Source organism: Colobus angolensis, unplaced genomic scaffold (genome assembly GCF_000951035.1).
Source record: "Colobus angolensis palliatus isolate OR3802 unplaced genomic scaffold, Cang.pa_1.0 Scaffold101, whole genome shotgun sequence".
Lineage (NCBI taxonomy): Eukaryota > Metazoa > Chordata > Mammalia > Primates > Cercopithecidae > Colobus > Colobus angolensis.
This window is the reverse complement of record NW_012111031.1, coordinates 41,572-59,426: the sequence shown is the minus strand read 5'-3', so window position 1 is coordinate 59,426 and position 17,855 is coordinate 41,572. Positions and strand designations below refer to the sequence as shown.

Sequence of the window (17,855 nt, the reverse complement as noted above, 5' to 3'; positions counted from 1 at the left end):
AGAAAAGCTTCTCTTTTCAAAAAGTCTGTTTACATGATGGTTCTTCAGAAACTTGGGATACATTTTCCTACAAGATTAGTGCCATATTTTCCTGGACAGATTCTCAGGTCAGCCCACAGAAGAAGCCTTCTACCTGACCTACACAACAAGCCAGAGAAAATATGGTACTAATAATGACGGCATCATCTTTCCGTCATTAAAATATCCAAAACTAGGCTTTTTAAAATCCCAATTGTTTCAGGGATCAAAAAGGACAGTATTCAGTACAGAATTACATCTAAAGTAACAAAAAGAAAATGTTCATTTGAGGAGTATCTCTGATAATCATCTCTAATAACTTAAAAATTATGTATTTCCTTTCTGTTATAGTATATTTTTAAAAGAGCACTTAACAAAAAATACTCCATCCAAAATTCTTACTTTTTTTTCTTGGTGTATTATGCTTCGAATTTTTTATTTCTTCTAATACCTCCTCACCATATTCCATGATGATCTGAAATTTAAAGTTGAGAATTTAAAGATGTGAAAACATATTTTTCTATAGATACTGCTGTGATGTCATTTCATCCTCAGCATTTTCAGCACAATAATATTTCAAGTTGAAAAACAAAAGTGCCACTTAAAAAAGTACATATACGCCAGGCATGGTGGCTCACACCTGTAATCCCAGCACTTTGGGAAGCCGAGGCGGGCAGATTGCTTGAGGTCGGGAGTTCGAGACCAGTCTGGCTAACATGGTGAAACCCTGTCTCTACTAATACAAAAAAATTAGCCAGACATGGTGGTATGTGCCTGTAATCCCAGCTACTTGGGAGGCTGAGGCAGGGAAATTGCTTGAACCAGGGTGGTGGAGGTTGCAGTGAGCTAAGATCACGCCACTGCACTCCAGCCTGGGCGACAGAGCGAGACTAGACTCCATCTCAAAAAAAAAAGTACACATAATTTAGATAGACAAATGCAGACATTTATATATGTCTAAAAAAAGTCTGGAAGGATACACAAACTGTGATTATACTTGGGCAATAGCATTGTTGAGGGGAAAAGAGGAAGGAAAGGAGGTTTTAATTTTTTATTTTTTAATATACTTCTGTACCATTTGGATTTTGATGAGCACATGTAATGTGTAATGTTAAAAGATAACAAACCATTTTACCATACACTTGAAAACTGTTCACAGCCAATCCAACACAGATCATACCTCGGGGGGTAGGCACTTCTGGACAAGCCGAGCTATGACGCCTTGAGAGAGAAGCGTTGTAGCCGAGGGGCGATGTGAGGGATTCCTTTTAAACATCTGCTTGACTAGGAACTGAAGTTCGTAAGAGTAATGAGACGGCAGTGGACTGATGGACCCTTGACACACTTTGAGGATAAGATTTTTCCAACTATTTGCCTGAAACTGAAAAGAAAAATTGAACTTTACAAGCAGATACAGGGGAAGAAATGGAAGTAAGAAACTACCAGTTATGTAAATTATTTTAATTTTATAAACATATCTGCTATCTGGTCATTTTTCTTTCTAGAGGTGTCCTTAAGACACCATTATATAATCTTAAGGTGGTTTAGGAGAAAGTCAAACATGAATGGTAAAAACCTTTGCCATCTAGAAAAAGTATTTCCATCAATGCCTGCTTTGTCTATCTTATTAGTCCTAATGATTTTGCAGATATACATTATAAGTATATATTGAAAATCAAAGTAATATATACATATGGCTTTTTAAAACATCAAATGATACTAAAAGGTTTATAGTAAGTGTAATATCCCTTTGCTCCGCCCCTCCCCAGAAACTGCCAGGCCTGCTCCATAGCAACATGCACTTCAGACTTTTCTAGTTTTCTACAGGTGGTTTTTTGGCTTGAGTGCAATGGTGCAATCACAGCTCACTGCATCCTTGACCTCCCAGGCTCAAGCTCTCCTCCCACCTCAGCCTCCCAAATAGCTGGGACTACAGGCATGTGATACCATGCCCAGCTAATTTTTTAATTTTTTTTTTTTTTAGAGGCAGGGTCTTGCTATATTGCCCAGGCTGGTCTTGAACTCCTGGGCTCAAACGATCCTCCCACTTTGGCTTCCCAAAGTGCTGAGATTACACGCATGAGCCACTGCACCTGGCCAGACTTTTCCAATTTTAAACTTCTACTGCAAAATCCTTTTTAACCATTCCTGTCATTAAAGCAGCTATTAAAATTTGACGAGTAACACCATGGGATATACAATGACAGACTGGAGTAAAATTTTTAAAGTTTTCAATGTATAATAAATACATCGGAACTAACATTAGATGTCAGCCTTAGAAATGCTTATGAAAGAATGTGTTAGCATTCTACCTTGAAAGTGTATTGCCCTAATACCTACGTGATGGGTTGACAGGTGCAGCAAATAACCATGGCACACGTTTACTTACATAATAAAGTTGCACACTCTGAACATGTACCCCAGAACTTAAAATAAAAATTTTTTTAAAAGATATTTTATTAATTCGTTGCTAGTTACATTTGAAAATGTTTTCTGCTGATCTGTATATTATGTTTTTATTTATGGTATCTTTAAAATTTAGTATAGTCAAATTTATTCCTTAATAATTTCTGCTTGTTGAATCTTGCTTAAGAAATGTTTCTATACCTCAAGGCTATCTTAGATGTTAATTACAGTTTGGTGTATATGGAAGCTTTTTGTACTATCTTTGTAATTTTTCTGTAAATCTAAAACTGTTTTAAAATTTAAAAGAAGTTTATTTTCAAAAAAGTATATTGTCCTATGAATAAAAAATGCAAGTGAATATATGAAAAAGAAAGATCAACACGTAACAAAGGACAAATGCTGATAATGACAAATACTACTGAATTTGCTTTGCCTCCGGCTTTTTAACCATTACACCAACTATCTGCATTTCCTAAAGGTTTGAGAACAACTTTTGTCTTTGAGCAGACAAGGGATGACAGATCTCATGCCAAATATTCTGGGCACTATAGTCCTTAATACTCATTCTTGCTAGAAAAAAGAATGTGTACATGTAAGTTATGAAAAAAGATACAATCAGGAAGTAAAGAATTAAAAGATGTTGGAATTTTAAAAATAATTTTATTTGTAGACTATGGTGGTTCTCAACTTGGGCTGTACATTGTAATCACCTGTTTTAAAAACAGTAATGCCCAGGACATTTTCAGAGATTTTATTTCAATCACTGTGCTGTGGGCCTAGGCATCAGCATTTTAAAGGTTCCGCAAGTTGTTCTAACTGTGTAGCTATCATTATAAACCACTTATATTCAAAGATAACCTCTCATTAATACCAGGTGTCTTCAGTTTGAGTTACTTTCATCTGGTAGTGGTGACGATTGTTTCTCAACCATTCACCCTCTTCTGAGCTCTATGTGCCCTCAAGTACATCTGTAGGCCGGGCGCGGTGGCTCAAGCCTGTAATCCCAGCACTTTGGGAGGCCGAGACGGGCAGATTACAAGGTCAGGAGATTGAGACCATCCTGGCTAACCTGGTGAAACGCCGTCTCTACTAAAAAATACAAAAAACTAGCCGGGCGAGGTGACGGGTGCCTATAGTCCCAGCTACTCGGGAGGCTGAGGCAGGAGACTGGCGTGAATCCGAAAGGCGGAGCTTGCAGTGAGCTGAGATCCGGCCACTGCACTCCAGTTTGGGTGACAGAGCGAGACTCCGTCTCAAAAAAAAAAATTATAAAAATAAAAAAAGTACATCTGTAAAAAAGTCAACTTTCAATCTGTGCCCAAAGAACAGAATTTATTTCTATGTAAAGCTAAGAACTAATAGGAATTAGCCCTGCAGTTGTTGTTCTATGTAATTAACTATGGCTGAACAAGCGGGACAAGTTATTTAACCTTTTTTTGGTTCATATTTTTAAAAATATCTTGAAAAAACATGTAATACGGCAAAGTCTATGTTTTCATGATATTTCAGTTAGAGAGGAAACTCATATGATAAGTGAAATCTAACTGCAAAAAGCTGTGAGGAAAAAAATGATGCAGCCACTCTTGCAAAGTTTGGTGCTTCCTGAAAAAGCTAAATACAATTCCCATATGACCCGGCAGTTCTGCTGCTAGATATAGACCTCAAAATTTGGAATCAAGGACTCTAACAGATACTTGTACACCATTGTTCATAGCAGCATTATTTACAACAGCCAAAAGACAGAAACAACTCAAGTGTCCCTCAACAGATGAATGGATAAACATGTCTATACACTCAATGGAATACTATTCAGCCATAAAAAGGAATGGAATCCTGATAGATGTTACAATATGAATGAACCTTGAAAACACTGTGCTAGTGAAATAAACCAGACACAAAAAGGCAAATGTTGTATAATTCCAGTTGTATGAAATATCTAGAATATCCAAATTCATGAGGCAGAAATTAGACTAGGGGGGCTGGGGAAAGGGAAGAAATGGGGAGTGACTGTTTAATGGGTACAGAATTTCTGGTTGGGGTGATGACAAAGATTTTACAAAGAGATAGTAGTGGCTGGGCATAGTGGCTCACATCTGTAATCCCAGCACTTTGGGAGGCCGAGGCGAGTGGATCACCTGAGGTCAGAAGTTTGAGACCAGCCTGGTCAACATGGGGAAAATACAAAAAAATACAAAAATGTCTCTAGTAAAAACACACACACAAAATTAGCTGGACATGGTGGTATGCACCTGTACTCCCAGCTACTTGGGAGGCTGAGGCAGGAGAATCACTTGAACCCAGGAGGTGGAGGCTGCAGTGAGCTGAGATCACACCACCGCACTCCAGACTGGGTAACAGGGCAAGACTCCGTCTCTAAAACAAAACAAAACAAAACAAAACAAAACAAAACAAAACAAAACCCCCAAAGAGATAGTAGTGATGGTTGCACAATATTGTGAATGTAATTAATGACAATGAAATGTATACTTAAAAATGGATAAAATGGCAAATTTTATATTTATCAAAATAAAAAATTAAGAATAGCAAAAAGAAAAGAGGAAAAGAGAAAGAAAAAAGGAAAAAAGAAAGAAAAGAGGCAAAGAGAGAGAGAAAGGTTATGTATTTCACAGCAAAACTAAATAATGGAAATTTCCTATTAGTATATGCTACAAAACTAACTCAGGGCAGATGACTGCACTGGAAACATATACAAACTTTTATAATGACTTCATCCTAGGGAAGCAAACTGCCAGCTAGAATCTGTCACATTATTAGGACTCAGCTAGATATGACAAGCTGCCTTTTCCATTTTGCACGCCATACTTACTGGATGCCTAAGGGTACAGAGTTCATAGAGAATGCATCCCAAGGACCAGATGTCACTGAAAGCATAAGGAAGCAATGTAATCACAAGTGGGTTATGTATTTTCTAGTACAAAAAATAATTTCTTACCTTTAATAAGAATAGATATCACAAGTAATTCCCAGGTATTAAAACATATAATTTTGGTCTAACACCTAGATACTTCCTAAGAGTAATGTTCACAATAAAACTCTCTGCTCTTCAATCCCCACCCCTTCAAATCAGGGCGGTTAAAATATCACTTCAGTAGCATTTGGGAATTCAGTAGCAAGAACAAATATTTGCGGACTCAGATGATCACAGCTGGAAGAAGGACTCTGGAAGGCATCCAGTGCAGCTTCTATTCCCACCACCCTGGACACAGCACCCAGCCTTTGATCACATCTCCTGCTGGGCAGCTCTCTACTTTCCACACAGTCTGCTGAATGGCTCTAAGGGATAGGATTCTTCCTTTCCTTTTTTTTTTTTGAGACGGAGTCTTGCTCTATCGCCCTGGCTGGAGTGCAGTGGTGCGATCTCGGTTCACTGCAAGTTCCGCCTCCCGGGTTCACGCCACTCGCCTGCCTCAGTCTCTCGAGTACCTGGGACTACAGGCATCCGCCACCACGCCTGGCTAATTTTTTTTGTGTGTGTGTGTGTTCTTTTTAGTAGAGACGAGGTTTCACTGTGTCAGCCATGATGGTCTCAATCTCCTGACCTTGTGATCTGCCGGCCTCAGCCTCCCAAAGTGAGGGGATTACAGGCATGAGCCACTGCGCCCGGCGCCCTTTTCTTTTTTTTAGAGGATGGGGTCTCACTGTGTTGCCCAGGCTGGAGTGCAGTGGTTATTCATAGGCATGATGTCACTGTACTGCTGCCTTGAACTCCTGGGCTCAAGCAATCTTCCTGCCTCAGCCTCCCAGGTAGTTGGGACTACAAGCACACACCACCAGGCCCAGCTCCTCCAGACTTTTCTAAATGATATTCTTTTTTATTTTAATTAATGGTTTTTACCAACTATTTCCTCTTTTAGTATTTTTTTTTTTATTTCAAATCTACAGAAAAGTCGCAAATGTCCACATGCCCTTATCTAGGTCCCCTAATCATTCTCATTGGCCATGTTTGGGTGCTAATCTCCCTCCTCTATATCTATCTGAATCTCTCGAAAAAAGGTTGCAGGCCGGGCGTGGTGGTTCACACCTGTAATCCTAGCACTTTGGGAGGCCGAGGCGGGCAGATCAGAAGGTCAGGAGTTCGAGACCAGCCTGGCCAATATGGTGAAACCCCATCTCTACTAAAAAATATAAAAATTAGCCAGGTGTAGTGGCAGGTGCCTGTAGTCCCAGCTACTCAGGAAGCTGAGGCAGGAGAATCGCTTAAACCCATGAGGCGGAGTGCAGTGAGCCAAGATTGTGCCATTGCACTCAAGCCTGGGCAACAGAGTGAGACTCTGTCTCAAAAAAAAAAAAAAAGAAGGTTGCAGATATCAAACATTTCATCCCTACACACATCAGCATGTATCTTCTAAGAACAAAGACGTACACTTTCCCTCATAAACACAATACTGTTATCATATCCAAGGAATTTAATCTCAATTCAGTAACATCATTTAATATTTACTGCATACCCAAATTTCCTCAATTGTCCCAACAAGTCCCTGTAGAGCCGTTTTGCCCCCATTCAGTCCATTCTACTCTTTAAGAAACCTATTTAGTATATATTGTCATACCCTTTTCAGAAAGCAAGTCAGCATAAAGTAACAACAGCCTTTCGGTGTTTCTCCTTCTAGGAATCCATGCCAAGAATGTGATATAAAACAAGGACAAATTTATACACAAAAGGTATGTTAATTACAGCACTGTTTATGAGACTGAAATCTAGAAATATAAGGCCAACAACAGAGGAATTACTAAGTAAACTTTGGAAGCGCCATATAATAAAATATATGCAGCCATTAGAAAATTTATGAAGAGTTTAAGTATGTGGGGAAATGACTATAATATAAAATGACAAAAGCAAATTATATATAAAATATATCAACCACTTTTAGGGGGAAAAGTGAATGAAGAAAAAAACATTAAAATATTACTGGCAGTTGGGAAAAGTGGGTGATTTCCATGTCCTTTCTTACAGGTCTATTTCCAATCTTCCCTGCATATCCATCCCCACAATGGGCACATATAACTTATATTCAGAAAAAAATACTGCATTTTAAATCATTAAGATCTTCATACTAACCTCCTTCAATCAATTTACCTATCAACCAAGTGCTTATAATCTAGCCCTGTAAATACCAACTCAATGACACAATCTACTGATTATCAAATGTTGTTGTACATTGGAATCACCCAGTGATCTTGAAAAATTACTGGTGCCTGCTTCTCACCCTTTGCCATTTTGATTTAATTAGTGTAGATGCAACCTTGGATTTGGGATTTTTGTAAGTGGGAGCAGCAAAGTTTGGGAACCACTGATATAATTCATACCGTCCCTAGAATGACTGGCCTTTCTGTCAGCATTTGCTCCTCTCAGCTATAATTAACAGCAATTGGAAAACTATTACTTTTATCTAGCAGCCTAGCAATATAGATTAGAAATATAGATTCCAGACTGCTTTCAGATATATTTTTTAGAAACCAGTATGATCCATGCATCTGTTTTGAAGTGACATCAGACTCTTGCATCATCTGCAGGCTAAAATGCCTGTCACCAAATGGGCACCCTTACATCAAATATGCAGCACTCACCTTTTATTGTTATAAGGCAGGTTTTCCCAAATTTCTGGAGGCACATAATAAGGTGTTCCCACATAGGTACAAGCAAATGCCATCTGACTAAAACCAAAAAAGGACAAAGAATGATTATAGAACATTCCTGAAAATGGATGTCTTGATTACTGTCACTACCATAGAACAGATATACATACCTGGAGAGAAGACGGGCAGATCCAAAGTCTCCCAATTTCACTTTTCCATTTTGAGTGAGGAAGATATTCTGCATTTAAAAATAAGAACTCAGATTATGTCTTCCATCATTGAACATGAGGCAGATAAGCTGTCTTCCAAAGCCTGCTGATGATGGAGATCAAGGGTAGAAATGCTGACAGCTGAGTCCCAGAGTGGAACACAAAACACCAAGATCCCCTCTTGACAGCTAGACATTTCCCTGCATGGAAACTCAGGATGAGTGCTTCAAAATCTAACAAGCAAGTTTTAGGTTGTATCAGCAGACTCAATCGACCCGGTGAGAACCTGTGTCAGGGTGATGCCACGTGGCAGGCCCAGGTGTCAACCATTTCCCATCTGAGAACACATGGACTTAGTAAGTGGTCACTAAAAGAGAGCTAGGACACATTAACATACACAGTCACGTGTATGACACAGTCAGTCAACAACGGATGGCATATATGACAATGGTCCCAGAAGACTATAATACCATAGTTTTACTGTACTTTTTCCTACATTTAAATACACAAATACTTACCATTGTATTACAATTGCCCAAGAAATTCAGTACAGTAACATGCTGTACAGGTTTGTAGCCAAGAAGCAACAGGCTACACTATACAGCCTAGGCGTGTAACATGCTATACCATCTAGGTGTGTGTAAGTACACTCTACGACGCTCACACAACAAAATCACCTTACGATGCATTTCTGAGTACTTGTCCCCCTATCACTAAGTGATGCATGACTGTACTACCACAGAGATTTCAATGACTTTTTCTCAGGTATTACCTTATTTGGTTAGTATAAATATTAAGTAAAAGGGTACAAAGTTTCAGTTAGGACAAGTAAGTTCCAGTGATCTGTTGTACAACATGGTGACTATGGTCAATAATAATGCATAGAATACTTAATACTTAATAATGCATAGAATACTTAAAAAGTGCTGAGAGTGATCTTAAATGTCCTCACCACAAAGAAATAATAAGTATGTGAGGTGATAGATACGTTAATTACCTTGATTTAATCATTTTACAATGTGTGTGTATATATATAAAACATCATGTTATACATCATAAATATACATAATTTTTGTCAATTATATTTTAATAAAGGTGGGCGAAATTTTAATTTGAAAAGTAAGTAACAAATATTAGGCTGACAAATATTCCTAAACAAAAATGTCCCAAAATGCATGGGATAACACAGCAAAATTACTGAATTAAATAGTTTTTTTTTAAGTCCAAAAATGTAGTCCACTCACCTTGGACTTGATATCTCTGTGTAGCACACGTTTCTTGTGAATGTGATTTACTCCAAGGCACATTTGGGTAAACCAATTAAGTATCTGTAACAAAAAGGTATGCAAAATCTTCAAGAATGTAGTAACTGGCTCATATTAACCTAAAATTCCAAAGAATCATCTCTAGGCCTTAGTCGACTAGGATTTTACATAATGTGAGTACAGAACTCCTGTAAATTACATAGTTCAACTGAGATTCAGTGTTACTTGGAGAAATTCAGAAAAGCTGTGACTCCCATATTCCATCATCTTATACATGATCCAAATAGCAATTTATTTTAGTAAAACTTCCACTTATATTTTTCTTATACTCAACCAAATAAAAGTATTCTTAAATGCTTATATAAAGGTAGTTCACCAATAAGAAATGCACTACAGCTTTTCTAGTGTAATCATTATGTTGGATTTTCAATTACTTTTGCAGAATATCCATATGGTAACATTAAAAGATTTCATTATATTATAAATAATCCTTTGAGGTCAATAGTTCCTGCTTATAAGTCCAAGGTCAACAGTACCCAGAATTTCTAGGTGTCTTGAGGGCCTACAGTTAAATGTCAAATTAATTTTGTTTTCACTTTTGCTATGGAGATTCTTCCAGTTGAAGCCAAGGTTGACTTCCTTCTACAGAACCCATATTTTTAACAATACAATTTCTAAATGTATAATATTTATTTACATTTATTTACATACTTTCATAACATGCTATAACCTAAATCAAACTAAGGCTCATTGGAGCGATTTAAGTATTTTCCATAGCCAATTCATTAAAAAATATTTAGTATGCAATTTACCACTAAAAAGACAGCAAGTCTTAGACTGAAGGGACCACTTCAAGCTTTAGGAGGAAAAAGATTGAGAATAGGTACTCCCAAGAAACAGAAATGGCAAGCTTCATTCTTCTGATGTTTTAGTAATACAAAATAAAATAGACCTGTCTTCTAAAAATTTCTGTACGATAAAAATCAAGATTTTAGGCCAGGCACGGTAGTTCCCGCCTGTAATCCCTGCATTTTGGGAGGCTGAGGCGGGTGGATCATGAGATCAGGAGATCGAGACCATCCTGGCTGACACGGTGAAACCCCGTCTCTACTAAATATACAAAAAATTAGCCAGGCATGGTGGCGGGCACCTGTAGTCCCAGCTACTCAGGAAGCTGAGGCAGGAGAATGGCATGAACCCGGGAGGATGAGCTTGCAGTGAGCCAAGATCATGCCACTGCACTCCAGCCTGGGCGACAGAGCAAGACTCTGTCTCAAAAAAAAAAAAAAAGAAAAAGAAAAAGAAATCAAGATTTTAAATATCTAGTACAAAATTTGATGATACAATCTTGAAATTATTCTAAACATGAAAGTTTTATTTCTTAATAATTTATATAGATTTTACTTCCTAAAACCATTTCAGGCAGCCACATCCTGGGGACACTAAGTGGTAACACCAATACAGAAATCAGTCATTTCTATCTACCTTCTCAGGTAATTACAGATATCAATGCTTTTGTTTTAACTTACACAAAATTTATGAGAAAAGTGGCTTCCAAACCTTGAGAGAAACTATGTAAGTCAATCTCTTACCATGTCTTCAGGAAATAACTTTCCTTTTTGCTGTTTAATCTTTTGCATTAGATCCCCTCCATCACAGTATTCCATCACAATATACAAGTGTCCTTCAGCTAAAACAGATACAAGCTCTTTAGAAAAGCTGTAGTGGCTATAAATCAAATTCAGAAATGCACATATCTGTGGGAATTCGTATTTACCTTCAAATGATTCTTTGAAGGCAACAATATTGGGGTGTTTCATTTTGGCTAAAAGAACAGCCTCCTTCCTAGAATTCTGTGTATTAGAGAAAGACTAGAAAAACATTTTAAATAAGCATAAATTTAATACTGCATTTAAAATAGATAACTTTACAATAATATAGTTTACATGATACTTCAATGCTAGATGCAGTTTTATAACACTACACTTTGGCTCAACTTAAATTTGTCAAATGACAAGAGAAAATGCATGGTGGTTTTCCAACTCTGGCTGTATTTTCATGCTTGAGCTGACCTCTTCATTGTACTTTTATTTTCTTTTTTCATTCCTTACACATACAGAACGTAAACAGTTTTAATATCAGCCTAAGCATCACCTGACTTAGAAAGTCAGTATACCATCAAAAATAGTGTATCTTTTTGATGACTTGTGATATAGAAAAAAAGAAAAAGAAATGTTTTATCCTAAATGAAAAAAAAAGGGGGGGGGATTTCATGTTTTGACTGTCTGCAATCACTTAGAGAAGTCCACTGGTCCAGATAAAAAAAGAGTATGCTGGTGTATTACTGCATCAAAGATGAACAGAGATGGCAAGCAAAGTAAGTTTCCAAAACCGTTTATCCCTAACTTACTCTATAAGGATGAAATTCTGAATGGTTTATCTTACAATCAAGAAACTGCCATTGTTAGTTGGGTGTGGTGGTTACCCTCCCCAGTGGCTGGGACTATACTACACCTATAGTGTATACTACACCTATAGTCCCAGCCACTGGGGAGGCTGAAGTGGGAAGATCGCTTGAGCCCAGGAGTTTGAGCTGCAATGAGCTATGGTCGTGCCACTACACTCCAGCCTGGGCAATAGAGCAAGACTCCATCTATAAATTTAAAAAACGAAAGAAAAGAAATCGCCATTGATTGTGTAGTAACATAAGGGTTCTCAGACCAGCAGCATCAGCACCAACTGGGAACTTATTAAAAATGCAAATTCACAAGCCCAGCTGGCCCTACTCAATCGGAAGCCTGGGGGTGGAGCATAGCAATCCATGTTTTAACAAGCCCTCCAGCTGATTATGATCTCACTCAAGTTTGAAAATCACTGAATGAAGTCAAGAATACAGTGGGAAAAAAATACCTAGCACCCTGAGACCTTTATTAGAATGTGTTTTTTAAAAATTGATCCAAAATATTATGACATAGTCTTCATGTAATGAATCCTTTCATAGGACAACTATGATACATAGTAATGGTCTACAAGGAAATAAAACCTAATAAACTGATCCACAAAGTAGGTTTACTGGTACCAAAGGTTAGCATTTGTTCTTCATTGTATTTTTATGATCCTTTTTCATTAATATCGCACCTGAATTGCTTTGGCAAAGATTTCCTACACCATTAGGTACACAAAAGTGGAAGTTATTACCAATTATTTGCGGAAATAAAATCAGCAGTAATGGCCTCCAAAACTTTTACTGTTTTTCTCCCATTGTTAATTACAATATCCTAAGAACCACATATAATGTATTGAGCCCTTGTAAAGCTAACAAATAAACCAATTCTATCTTTTGCATGAAGGAGAAATTCTATGTTAAAACTAAAAAACTTATTATTTATTTATTTACTTTTTGAGACAGAGTCTTATTTTGCCACCAAGGTTGGAGTGCGGTGGCACGATCTCAGCTTACTACAACCTCTGCCTCCCAGGTTCGGGTGATTCTCCTGCCTCAGTCTCCCGAATAGCTGGGACTACAGGTGCACGCCACCACACCTGGCTAATTTTTTTAAATTATTTTTACTAGAGACGCATTTTCCCCATGTTGGCCAGGCTGGCCTCAAACTCCTGACCTCAGGTGATCTACCCGCCTCTGCCTCCTAAAGTGCTGGGATTACAGGTGTGAGCCACCATGCCTGGCCAAAAACTTATTCTTTTATATAAATTGCATGTATACTTTCAAAGTGAGCTAATTTCTTTAGTAGTGACCTTGGGAAGCCTTATTTCTTTCATGGCAAACATCTGATTACTGCTTTCATGCTGAACCAAAAGAGCTCTGCCAAAGGAGCCCTCCCCAATCATTCTCAGGACCGTGTAGTCATCCATGCTGGGGCATCCACACAGCTGGGCTCCACTCACGCAGTCACCATGGGCTCTCCCAAACTGCATTCAAAAGCAGAAACATTTGAGAATTAAATGTACTTTCAAAAAGCAGAAGTTAATTCAAAGTAGCTCTCATAACCATGATAAGAGAAAAGCAACTTATTCCTTTTGAAGGGGATCAGTGTATGCTACCCCAAAATATGCCACTTTCACGTAAGAACTATTTTGAGCTGAAACCAATTTGCTCTTTGCCCTCCCTTTTTTGTATAAATGCAGGGCATAAATTTTCCTATGTACAGGTAATAAACATCCTTTTGTAAATATGTCTTCCTTTCCAGTACCAGGAAGAGGAGAGCAACTCTTATCAATGGGGAAGGCGCCAACTTGAGTCCACATAACAAACCTTACTGAATAACCCATATCTTCTCTTAGCTTCTCCCATATATTTACCTTCCTACAATTTACCCAAGAAGAATTCCCCTACTTTTGTCTAGTTACTTCTCTACAATTTATCACTCTTTGTTAAAATGGCATGTGAGCTCCCTGGTCTAACCACTTTACATTTATGCATAAACCTTTTTTCCTGTTAATGTATCTTTCATCAGTTTATTTTGCAGGGCCCAGCTACTGAACCTAAGAAGGTAGAGAAAAAAATGTTTTTCCTTCCCTATACTACATTCAACAGGTAGACACTGAGTACCAACTGAGTCAGATGTTATGATCTGAACAAATTTCTCATAGTCCCTGCCATCATGGACATCCCATGCAGAGATAACCATAAACCTCAACAAATGTAGGCTATTTAAGCTGAAGCCTGAAGGATGAATGAAACTTGAAGACAAAGAGGAGGAAAACAGTAATCATGGAAGAGGAAATTGCATATTTAAGAGCTAAAGAAATTACATTCAGTTCAAGAAATTGAAAGAATGTAACAGGCTGCTGAAGCATTTTAACCAAGAACGCAATATCATCATGTTTGCATATTAGAAAAAACATTCACTCAGATTGCAGATTAAATGGACCGGTGGAGGAGGGGCAGGAAGGCCAGCTCAGAGACACAGGCCAGTTAGGAGGCTCCAACAACAGAAAAGGCAGGAAAATAATGAAATGGAATAGAGTAGAGGCAATGGGGCCAGAAAAAAAGGGAAGGAACAGTTGACAGGATTTGTGGTGGCAGATTTATGGGAGGGCAAGCAGAGAAGACGGCAAGGTTGACTCCCAGGTTTCTGGCATGAACCAGATGGTTTCTGGCACCCCCTGAGAGAGGAAAGGCACAATGGTTGTGTGTGAGGTTTTTGTTTGTGTGATTTTTCTGGCAGTGGGAGTGTTACAGGGGTGGGGCAAAACATATTGGCAGAAGAGACATGTGTTTCATTTTGGATGTGCTGAACTGGAGGTTACTGGGAGTCAAGAGAGATGTTAAACACACAGTTGTAGTCCTTGACTTCAGTCTCCCATCTGTATTTCCAGGATGAAGCAGCTAGTAGGACTGCTTAGCACATAAGAGAAAATGGATCAAATGTTCCTAACACTTTGCCAGGTACATAGAAGGTCCTGAATAACTGGCAGCTATTATGATTATTAAAACCTTAGAAAAGTGATGCATTCTTTTTCATTGCAGGAAAAACACTGGAATGAATTTACTTGATTTTTCAAAAAGCTTATAGTGTTTGTTTTTTGTTTTTTATTTTGAGATGGAGTTTCGCTCCTGTTGCCCAGGCTGGAGTGCAATGACGTGATCTCGTCTCACCGCAACCTCCACCTCCCAGGTTCAAGCGATTCTCCTGCCTCAGCCTCCCGAGTAGCTGGGATTACAGATATGTGCCACCACACCAGGTTAATTTTGTATTTTTAGTAGAGATGGGGTTCCTTCATGTTGGTCAGGCTGGTCTCGAACTCCCGACCTCAGGTGATCCGCCCACCTCGGCCTCCCAAAGTGCTGGGATTACAGGCATGAGCCACCACATCCAGCCCTAGTGTTCGTTTTTTAATCATACCACAAAGAATTATAAGGAAGAGAGAGCATGACAGGCAAAGCAAAAATCAAACTAAAACCTCTACCATAGTGACCTGTAAAAATTCCAGTTTGTATTCCTGCTTATCACAGAATTACGAGGAAATCCTAGAAATAATGTCTTCATATAACCAAATCAATCATACACATTGTCTTCGAAACAATGTTTTTCCAAGACTGATGAGGTCTTTGAGAGTACATAGATGTGAAAGAAACAAGTCCTTTACCACTATTCTAACACCTGGTATTTACACGGTTTAACATGGAAGCCAAGTTTTCCCATGTTCTTATTCTTCGTTTCTTCGGGGCTTTATTCTATGCAATGGAGAGTAACTGAAAAATAAGAGCAACCAGACTTCTTAGCTGAAAACCACATCTGATCTTTTCTGCCCACATTTGCCTCTTACTCAATATTACACTCATATGATCATTACAAGATCTGAATACACTCTGAACATGGCAAAAGTATATCGGTCCCTTCGTATGCCTGCCACAATAATTTTTAAAATCTAATAAAGTGATTTGCAAATACTCAGAGGAGGGATCACAGGTGAGACATGGGCTAAATTCAGAAAGTGCCTGAAACCACCTTTACAGATGTATAAATAATGAGAGAAATCTAACATGACTGACTCATCTTGCTTCTAACCTCATGGGCTAGGTTTTCGTATTGTCGTTTTCTTATTCTAGCACAGAGGCTAGGATAACTACGAGGGATTTCGTGTTAACTTCAAGACAAGGGAAACTGACCCCACCCTCTCCTGGGAACCAACGAAGCCGCTCCGAGTTTCAGAGGCTCCTGTGATTTCATCCCCAGCCGGTCAATTGTTTTAGTTTCCCAGCCCCCTGCCGACAAAATACCATTTAAAACCTTCGCCCCCGAATTCTCTGGGAGACAGGTCTGAGACCCTGTTCTGGTTTGGCCAGCCCTGCGCTTATTAACTTCTTTTTAGCTGCAACAGCGTTTCTCATTGGTTCTTTCCGGGCAGCGATCGAGAACCCGTTGGGTCGGGACAGGCGCCCGCGCTGCAATTGCACCACTGCGGTGCCCAGTGGCCCCGCTCACCCGTAAGGGCCCTTTCTCCTGGAAAAGCCGCTCCGCCCTGCCGGCTCCCACGGCGCCGCGCGCCCAGACCCCAAGGCGGCGAGGGACCCAAACCGCGAGGCGGAAATGAGGGGCGCCGCCGCGCGCCCCCCTCGCTCCCCGTCGCTCCCACTAGGCTCCGCGCCGCCACCACGCGCCGCGCTCCCCTCTCCAGAGGCAGCCCTCCAGGGCGGGGACCACTCACCCGCTTCCCCGGCAACCCTCGTCCACTCTTGGCCTGGCAACCAGCGGCTTCCGCGGGGCGGGCCCTGCGGGTCGTCTCTAGGGTTGTGGGTGAAGGAAGCCGCCTGAGTCTGGCGGGAGGCGCTGTTTTTGGAGTAGCCGGGCCTACGAAGAGCACGTTTTTAAAGCTGTTGTTCCACGTTGCAGTGGAACAATGCTAATAATATTGAGGGAAAGTATCTCCCACTGAGTTCTGTCTGCAGGTTAAGTGAAAGCCTATGTAGATAAATTTCATGGGCACAGCACTCAGTGCTAGCTAGCACTTCCTAGCTGAGTGACCTTGGGCAATTGTGGAAGGCAGGATAATGCCCCGCCTCAGGATGCCCACATCCTACTCCCTGGAACCTGTGCGTTTGTTCTCTTGCTTGGCAAAGGGGATTAAGATTGCAGATAGAATTAAGGTTGCTAATCAGCTGACTTTAAAATGAGGAGATGATCTTGGAGTATGTGGTTAGGCCCAGTATAATTACAAGGGTTCTCTAAAGTGGAAGGGGGCCCGAAAAGGTCAGAATCAGAAAGCTATTTGAAGGTGGAGGAAGGCGCAAGAGCCAAAGAATGCAGCTGGCCTCAAGAAGCCGGAAGAGGAGCAGGCACAGTGTCTCATGTTTGCAATCCCAGTGCTTTGGGAGGCAGAGGCGGGAGAGGACCCCTCGAGCCCAGGAGTTCGAGATCAGCCTGGGTAACATAGTGATTCCCTCGTCTCTATGAAAAATTAGCTAGACATGGTGGCGGGTGCTGTGGTCCCAGCTGTTTGGGGGACTGGGGCAGGAGGATCACTAGAGCTGGAGAGGGCCCATGGTCCCACCACTGCAGTCCAGCTTTGGTGACAGAGCGAGACCCTGTTGCCAAAAAAAAAAAGGAGGAAAAGCTAGAAGGAAAAAAAAAAATGTTCCCCAGAGCTTCCAGAAGTAACAGTCCAGCTGACATCTTGATTTTTTTTTTTTTGAAACAGGGTCTTGTTATGTTGCCAGGACTGGTTTTGAGCTCCTGGGCTCAAGCGATCCATCCACCTCAGCTTCCTGCGTGGCTGGGACTCAGGGAAGCACCACCATGCATGCTGAAGCCTTGATTTTAACCCAGTGAGCTGTATTTCTGACCTCCAGAACTGTAAGGTAATAAATTCGTGTCATTTTAGCCATTTAGTTTGT

General features: G+C 39.9%; 1 protein-coding gene across 2 annotated transcripts in view; it reads right to left on the bottom strand.

The window, feature by feature from the left end:
- NEK3 (NIMA-related kinase 3) overlaps nucleotides 1–16,984 on the bottom strand; it is a 30,908-nt gene extending 13,924 nt beyond the window's left edge. The window contains exons 1-10 of one of the 2 annotated variants that reach the window (XM_011938889.1): nucleotides 16,670–16,984; nucleotides 13,253–13,426; nucleotides 11,274–11,367; nucleotides 11,089–11,186; nucleotides 9,476–9,559; nucleotides 8,193–8,260; nucleotides 8,014–8,100; nucleotides 5,252–5,306; nucleotides 1,199–1,399; nucleotides 421–493 (exon numbers count right to left, since the gene is read on the bottom strand). In XM_011938889.1, the coding sequence (XP_011794279.1) occupies nucleotides 421–493; nucleotides 1,199–1,399; nucleotides 5,252–5,306; nucleotides 8,014–8,100; nucleotides 8,193–8,260; nucleotides 9,476–9,559; nucleotides 11,089–11,186; nucleotides 11,274–11,367; nucleotides 13,253–13,369 (877 nt within the window). In that variant the 5' untranslated portion in view covers nucleotides 13,370–13,426; nucleotides 16,670–16,984. Of the gene's footprint in view, nucleotides 1–420; nucleotides 494–1,198; nucleotides 1,400–5,251; nucleotides 5,307–8,013; nucleotides 8,101–8,192; nucleotides 8,261–9,475; nucleotides 9,560–11,088; nucleotides 11,187–11,273; nucleotides 11,368–13,252; nucleotides 13,433–16,669 lie in introns of those variants that run through there. The other variant, XM_011938880.1, reaches the window with a different exon arrangement.
- Nucleotides 16,985–17,855: the final 871 nt, after the last annotated feature.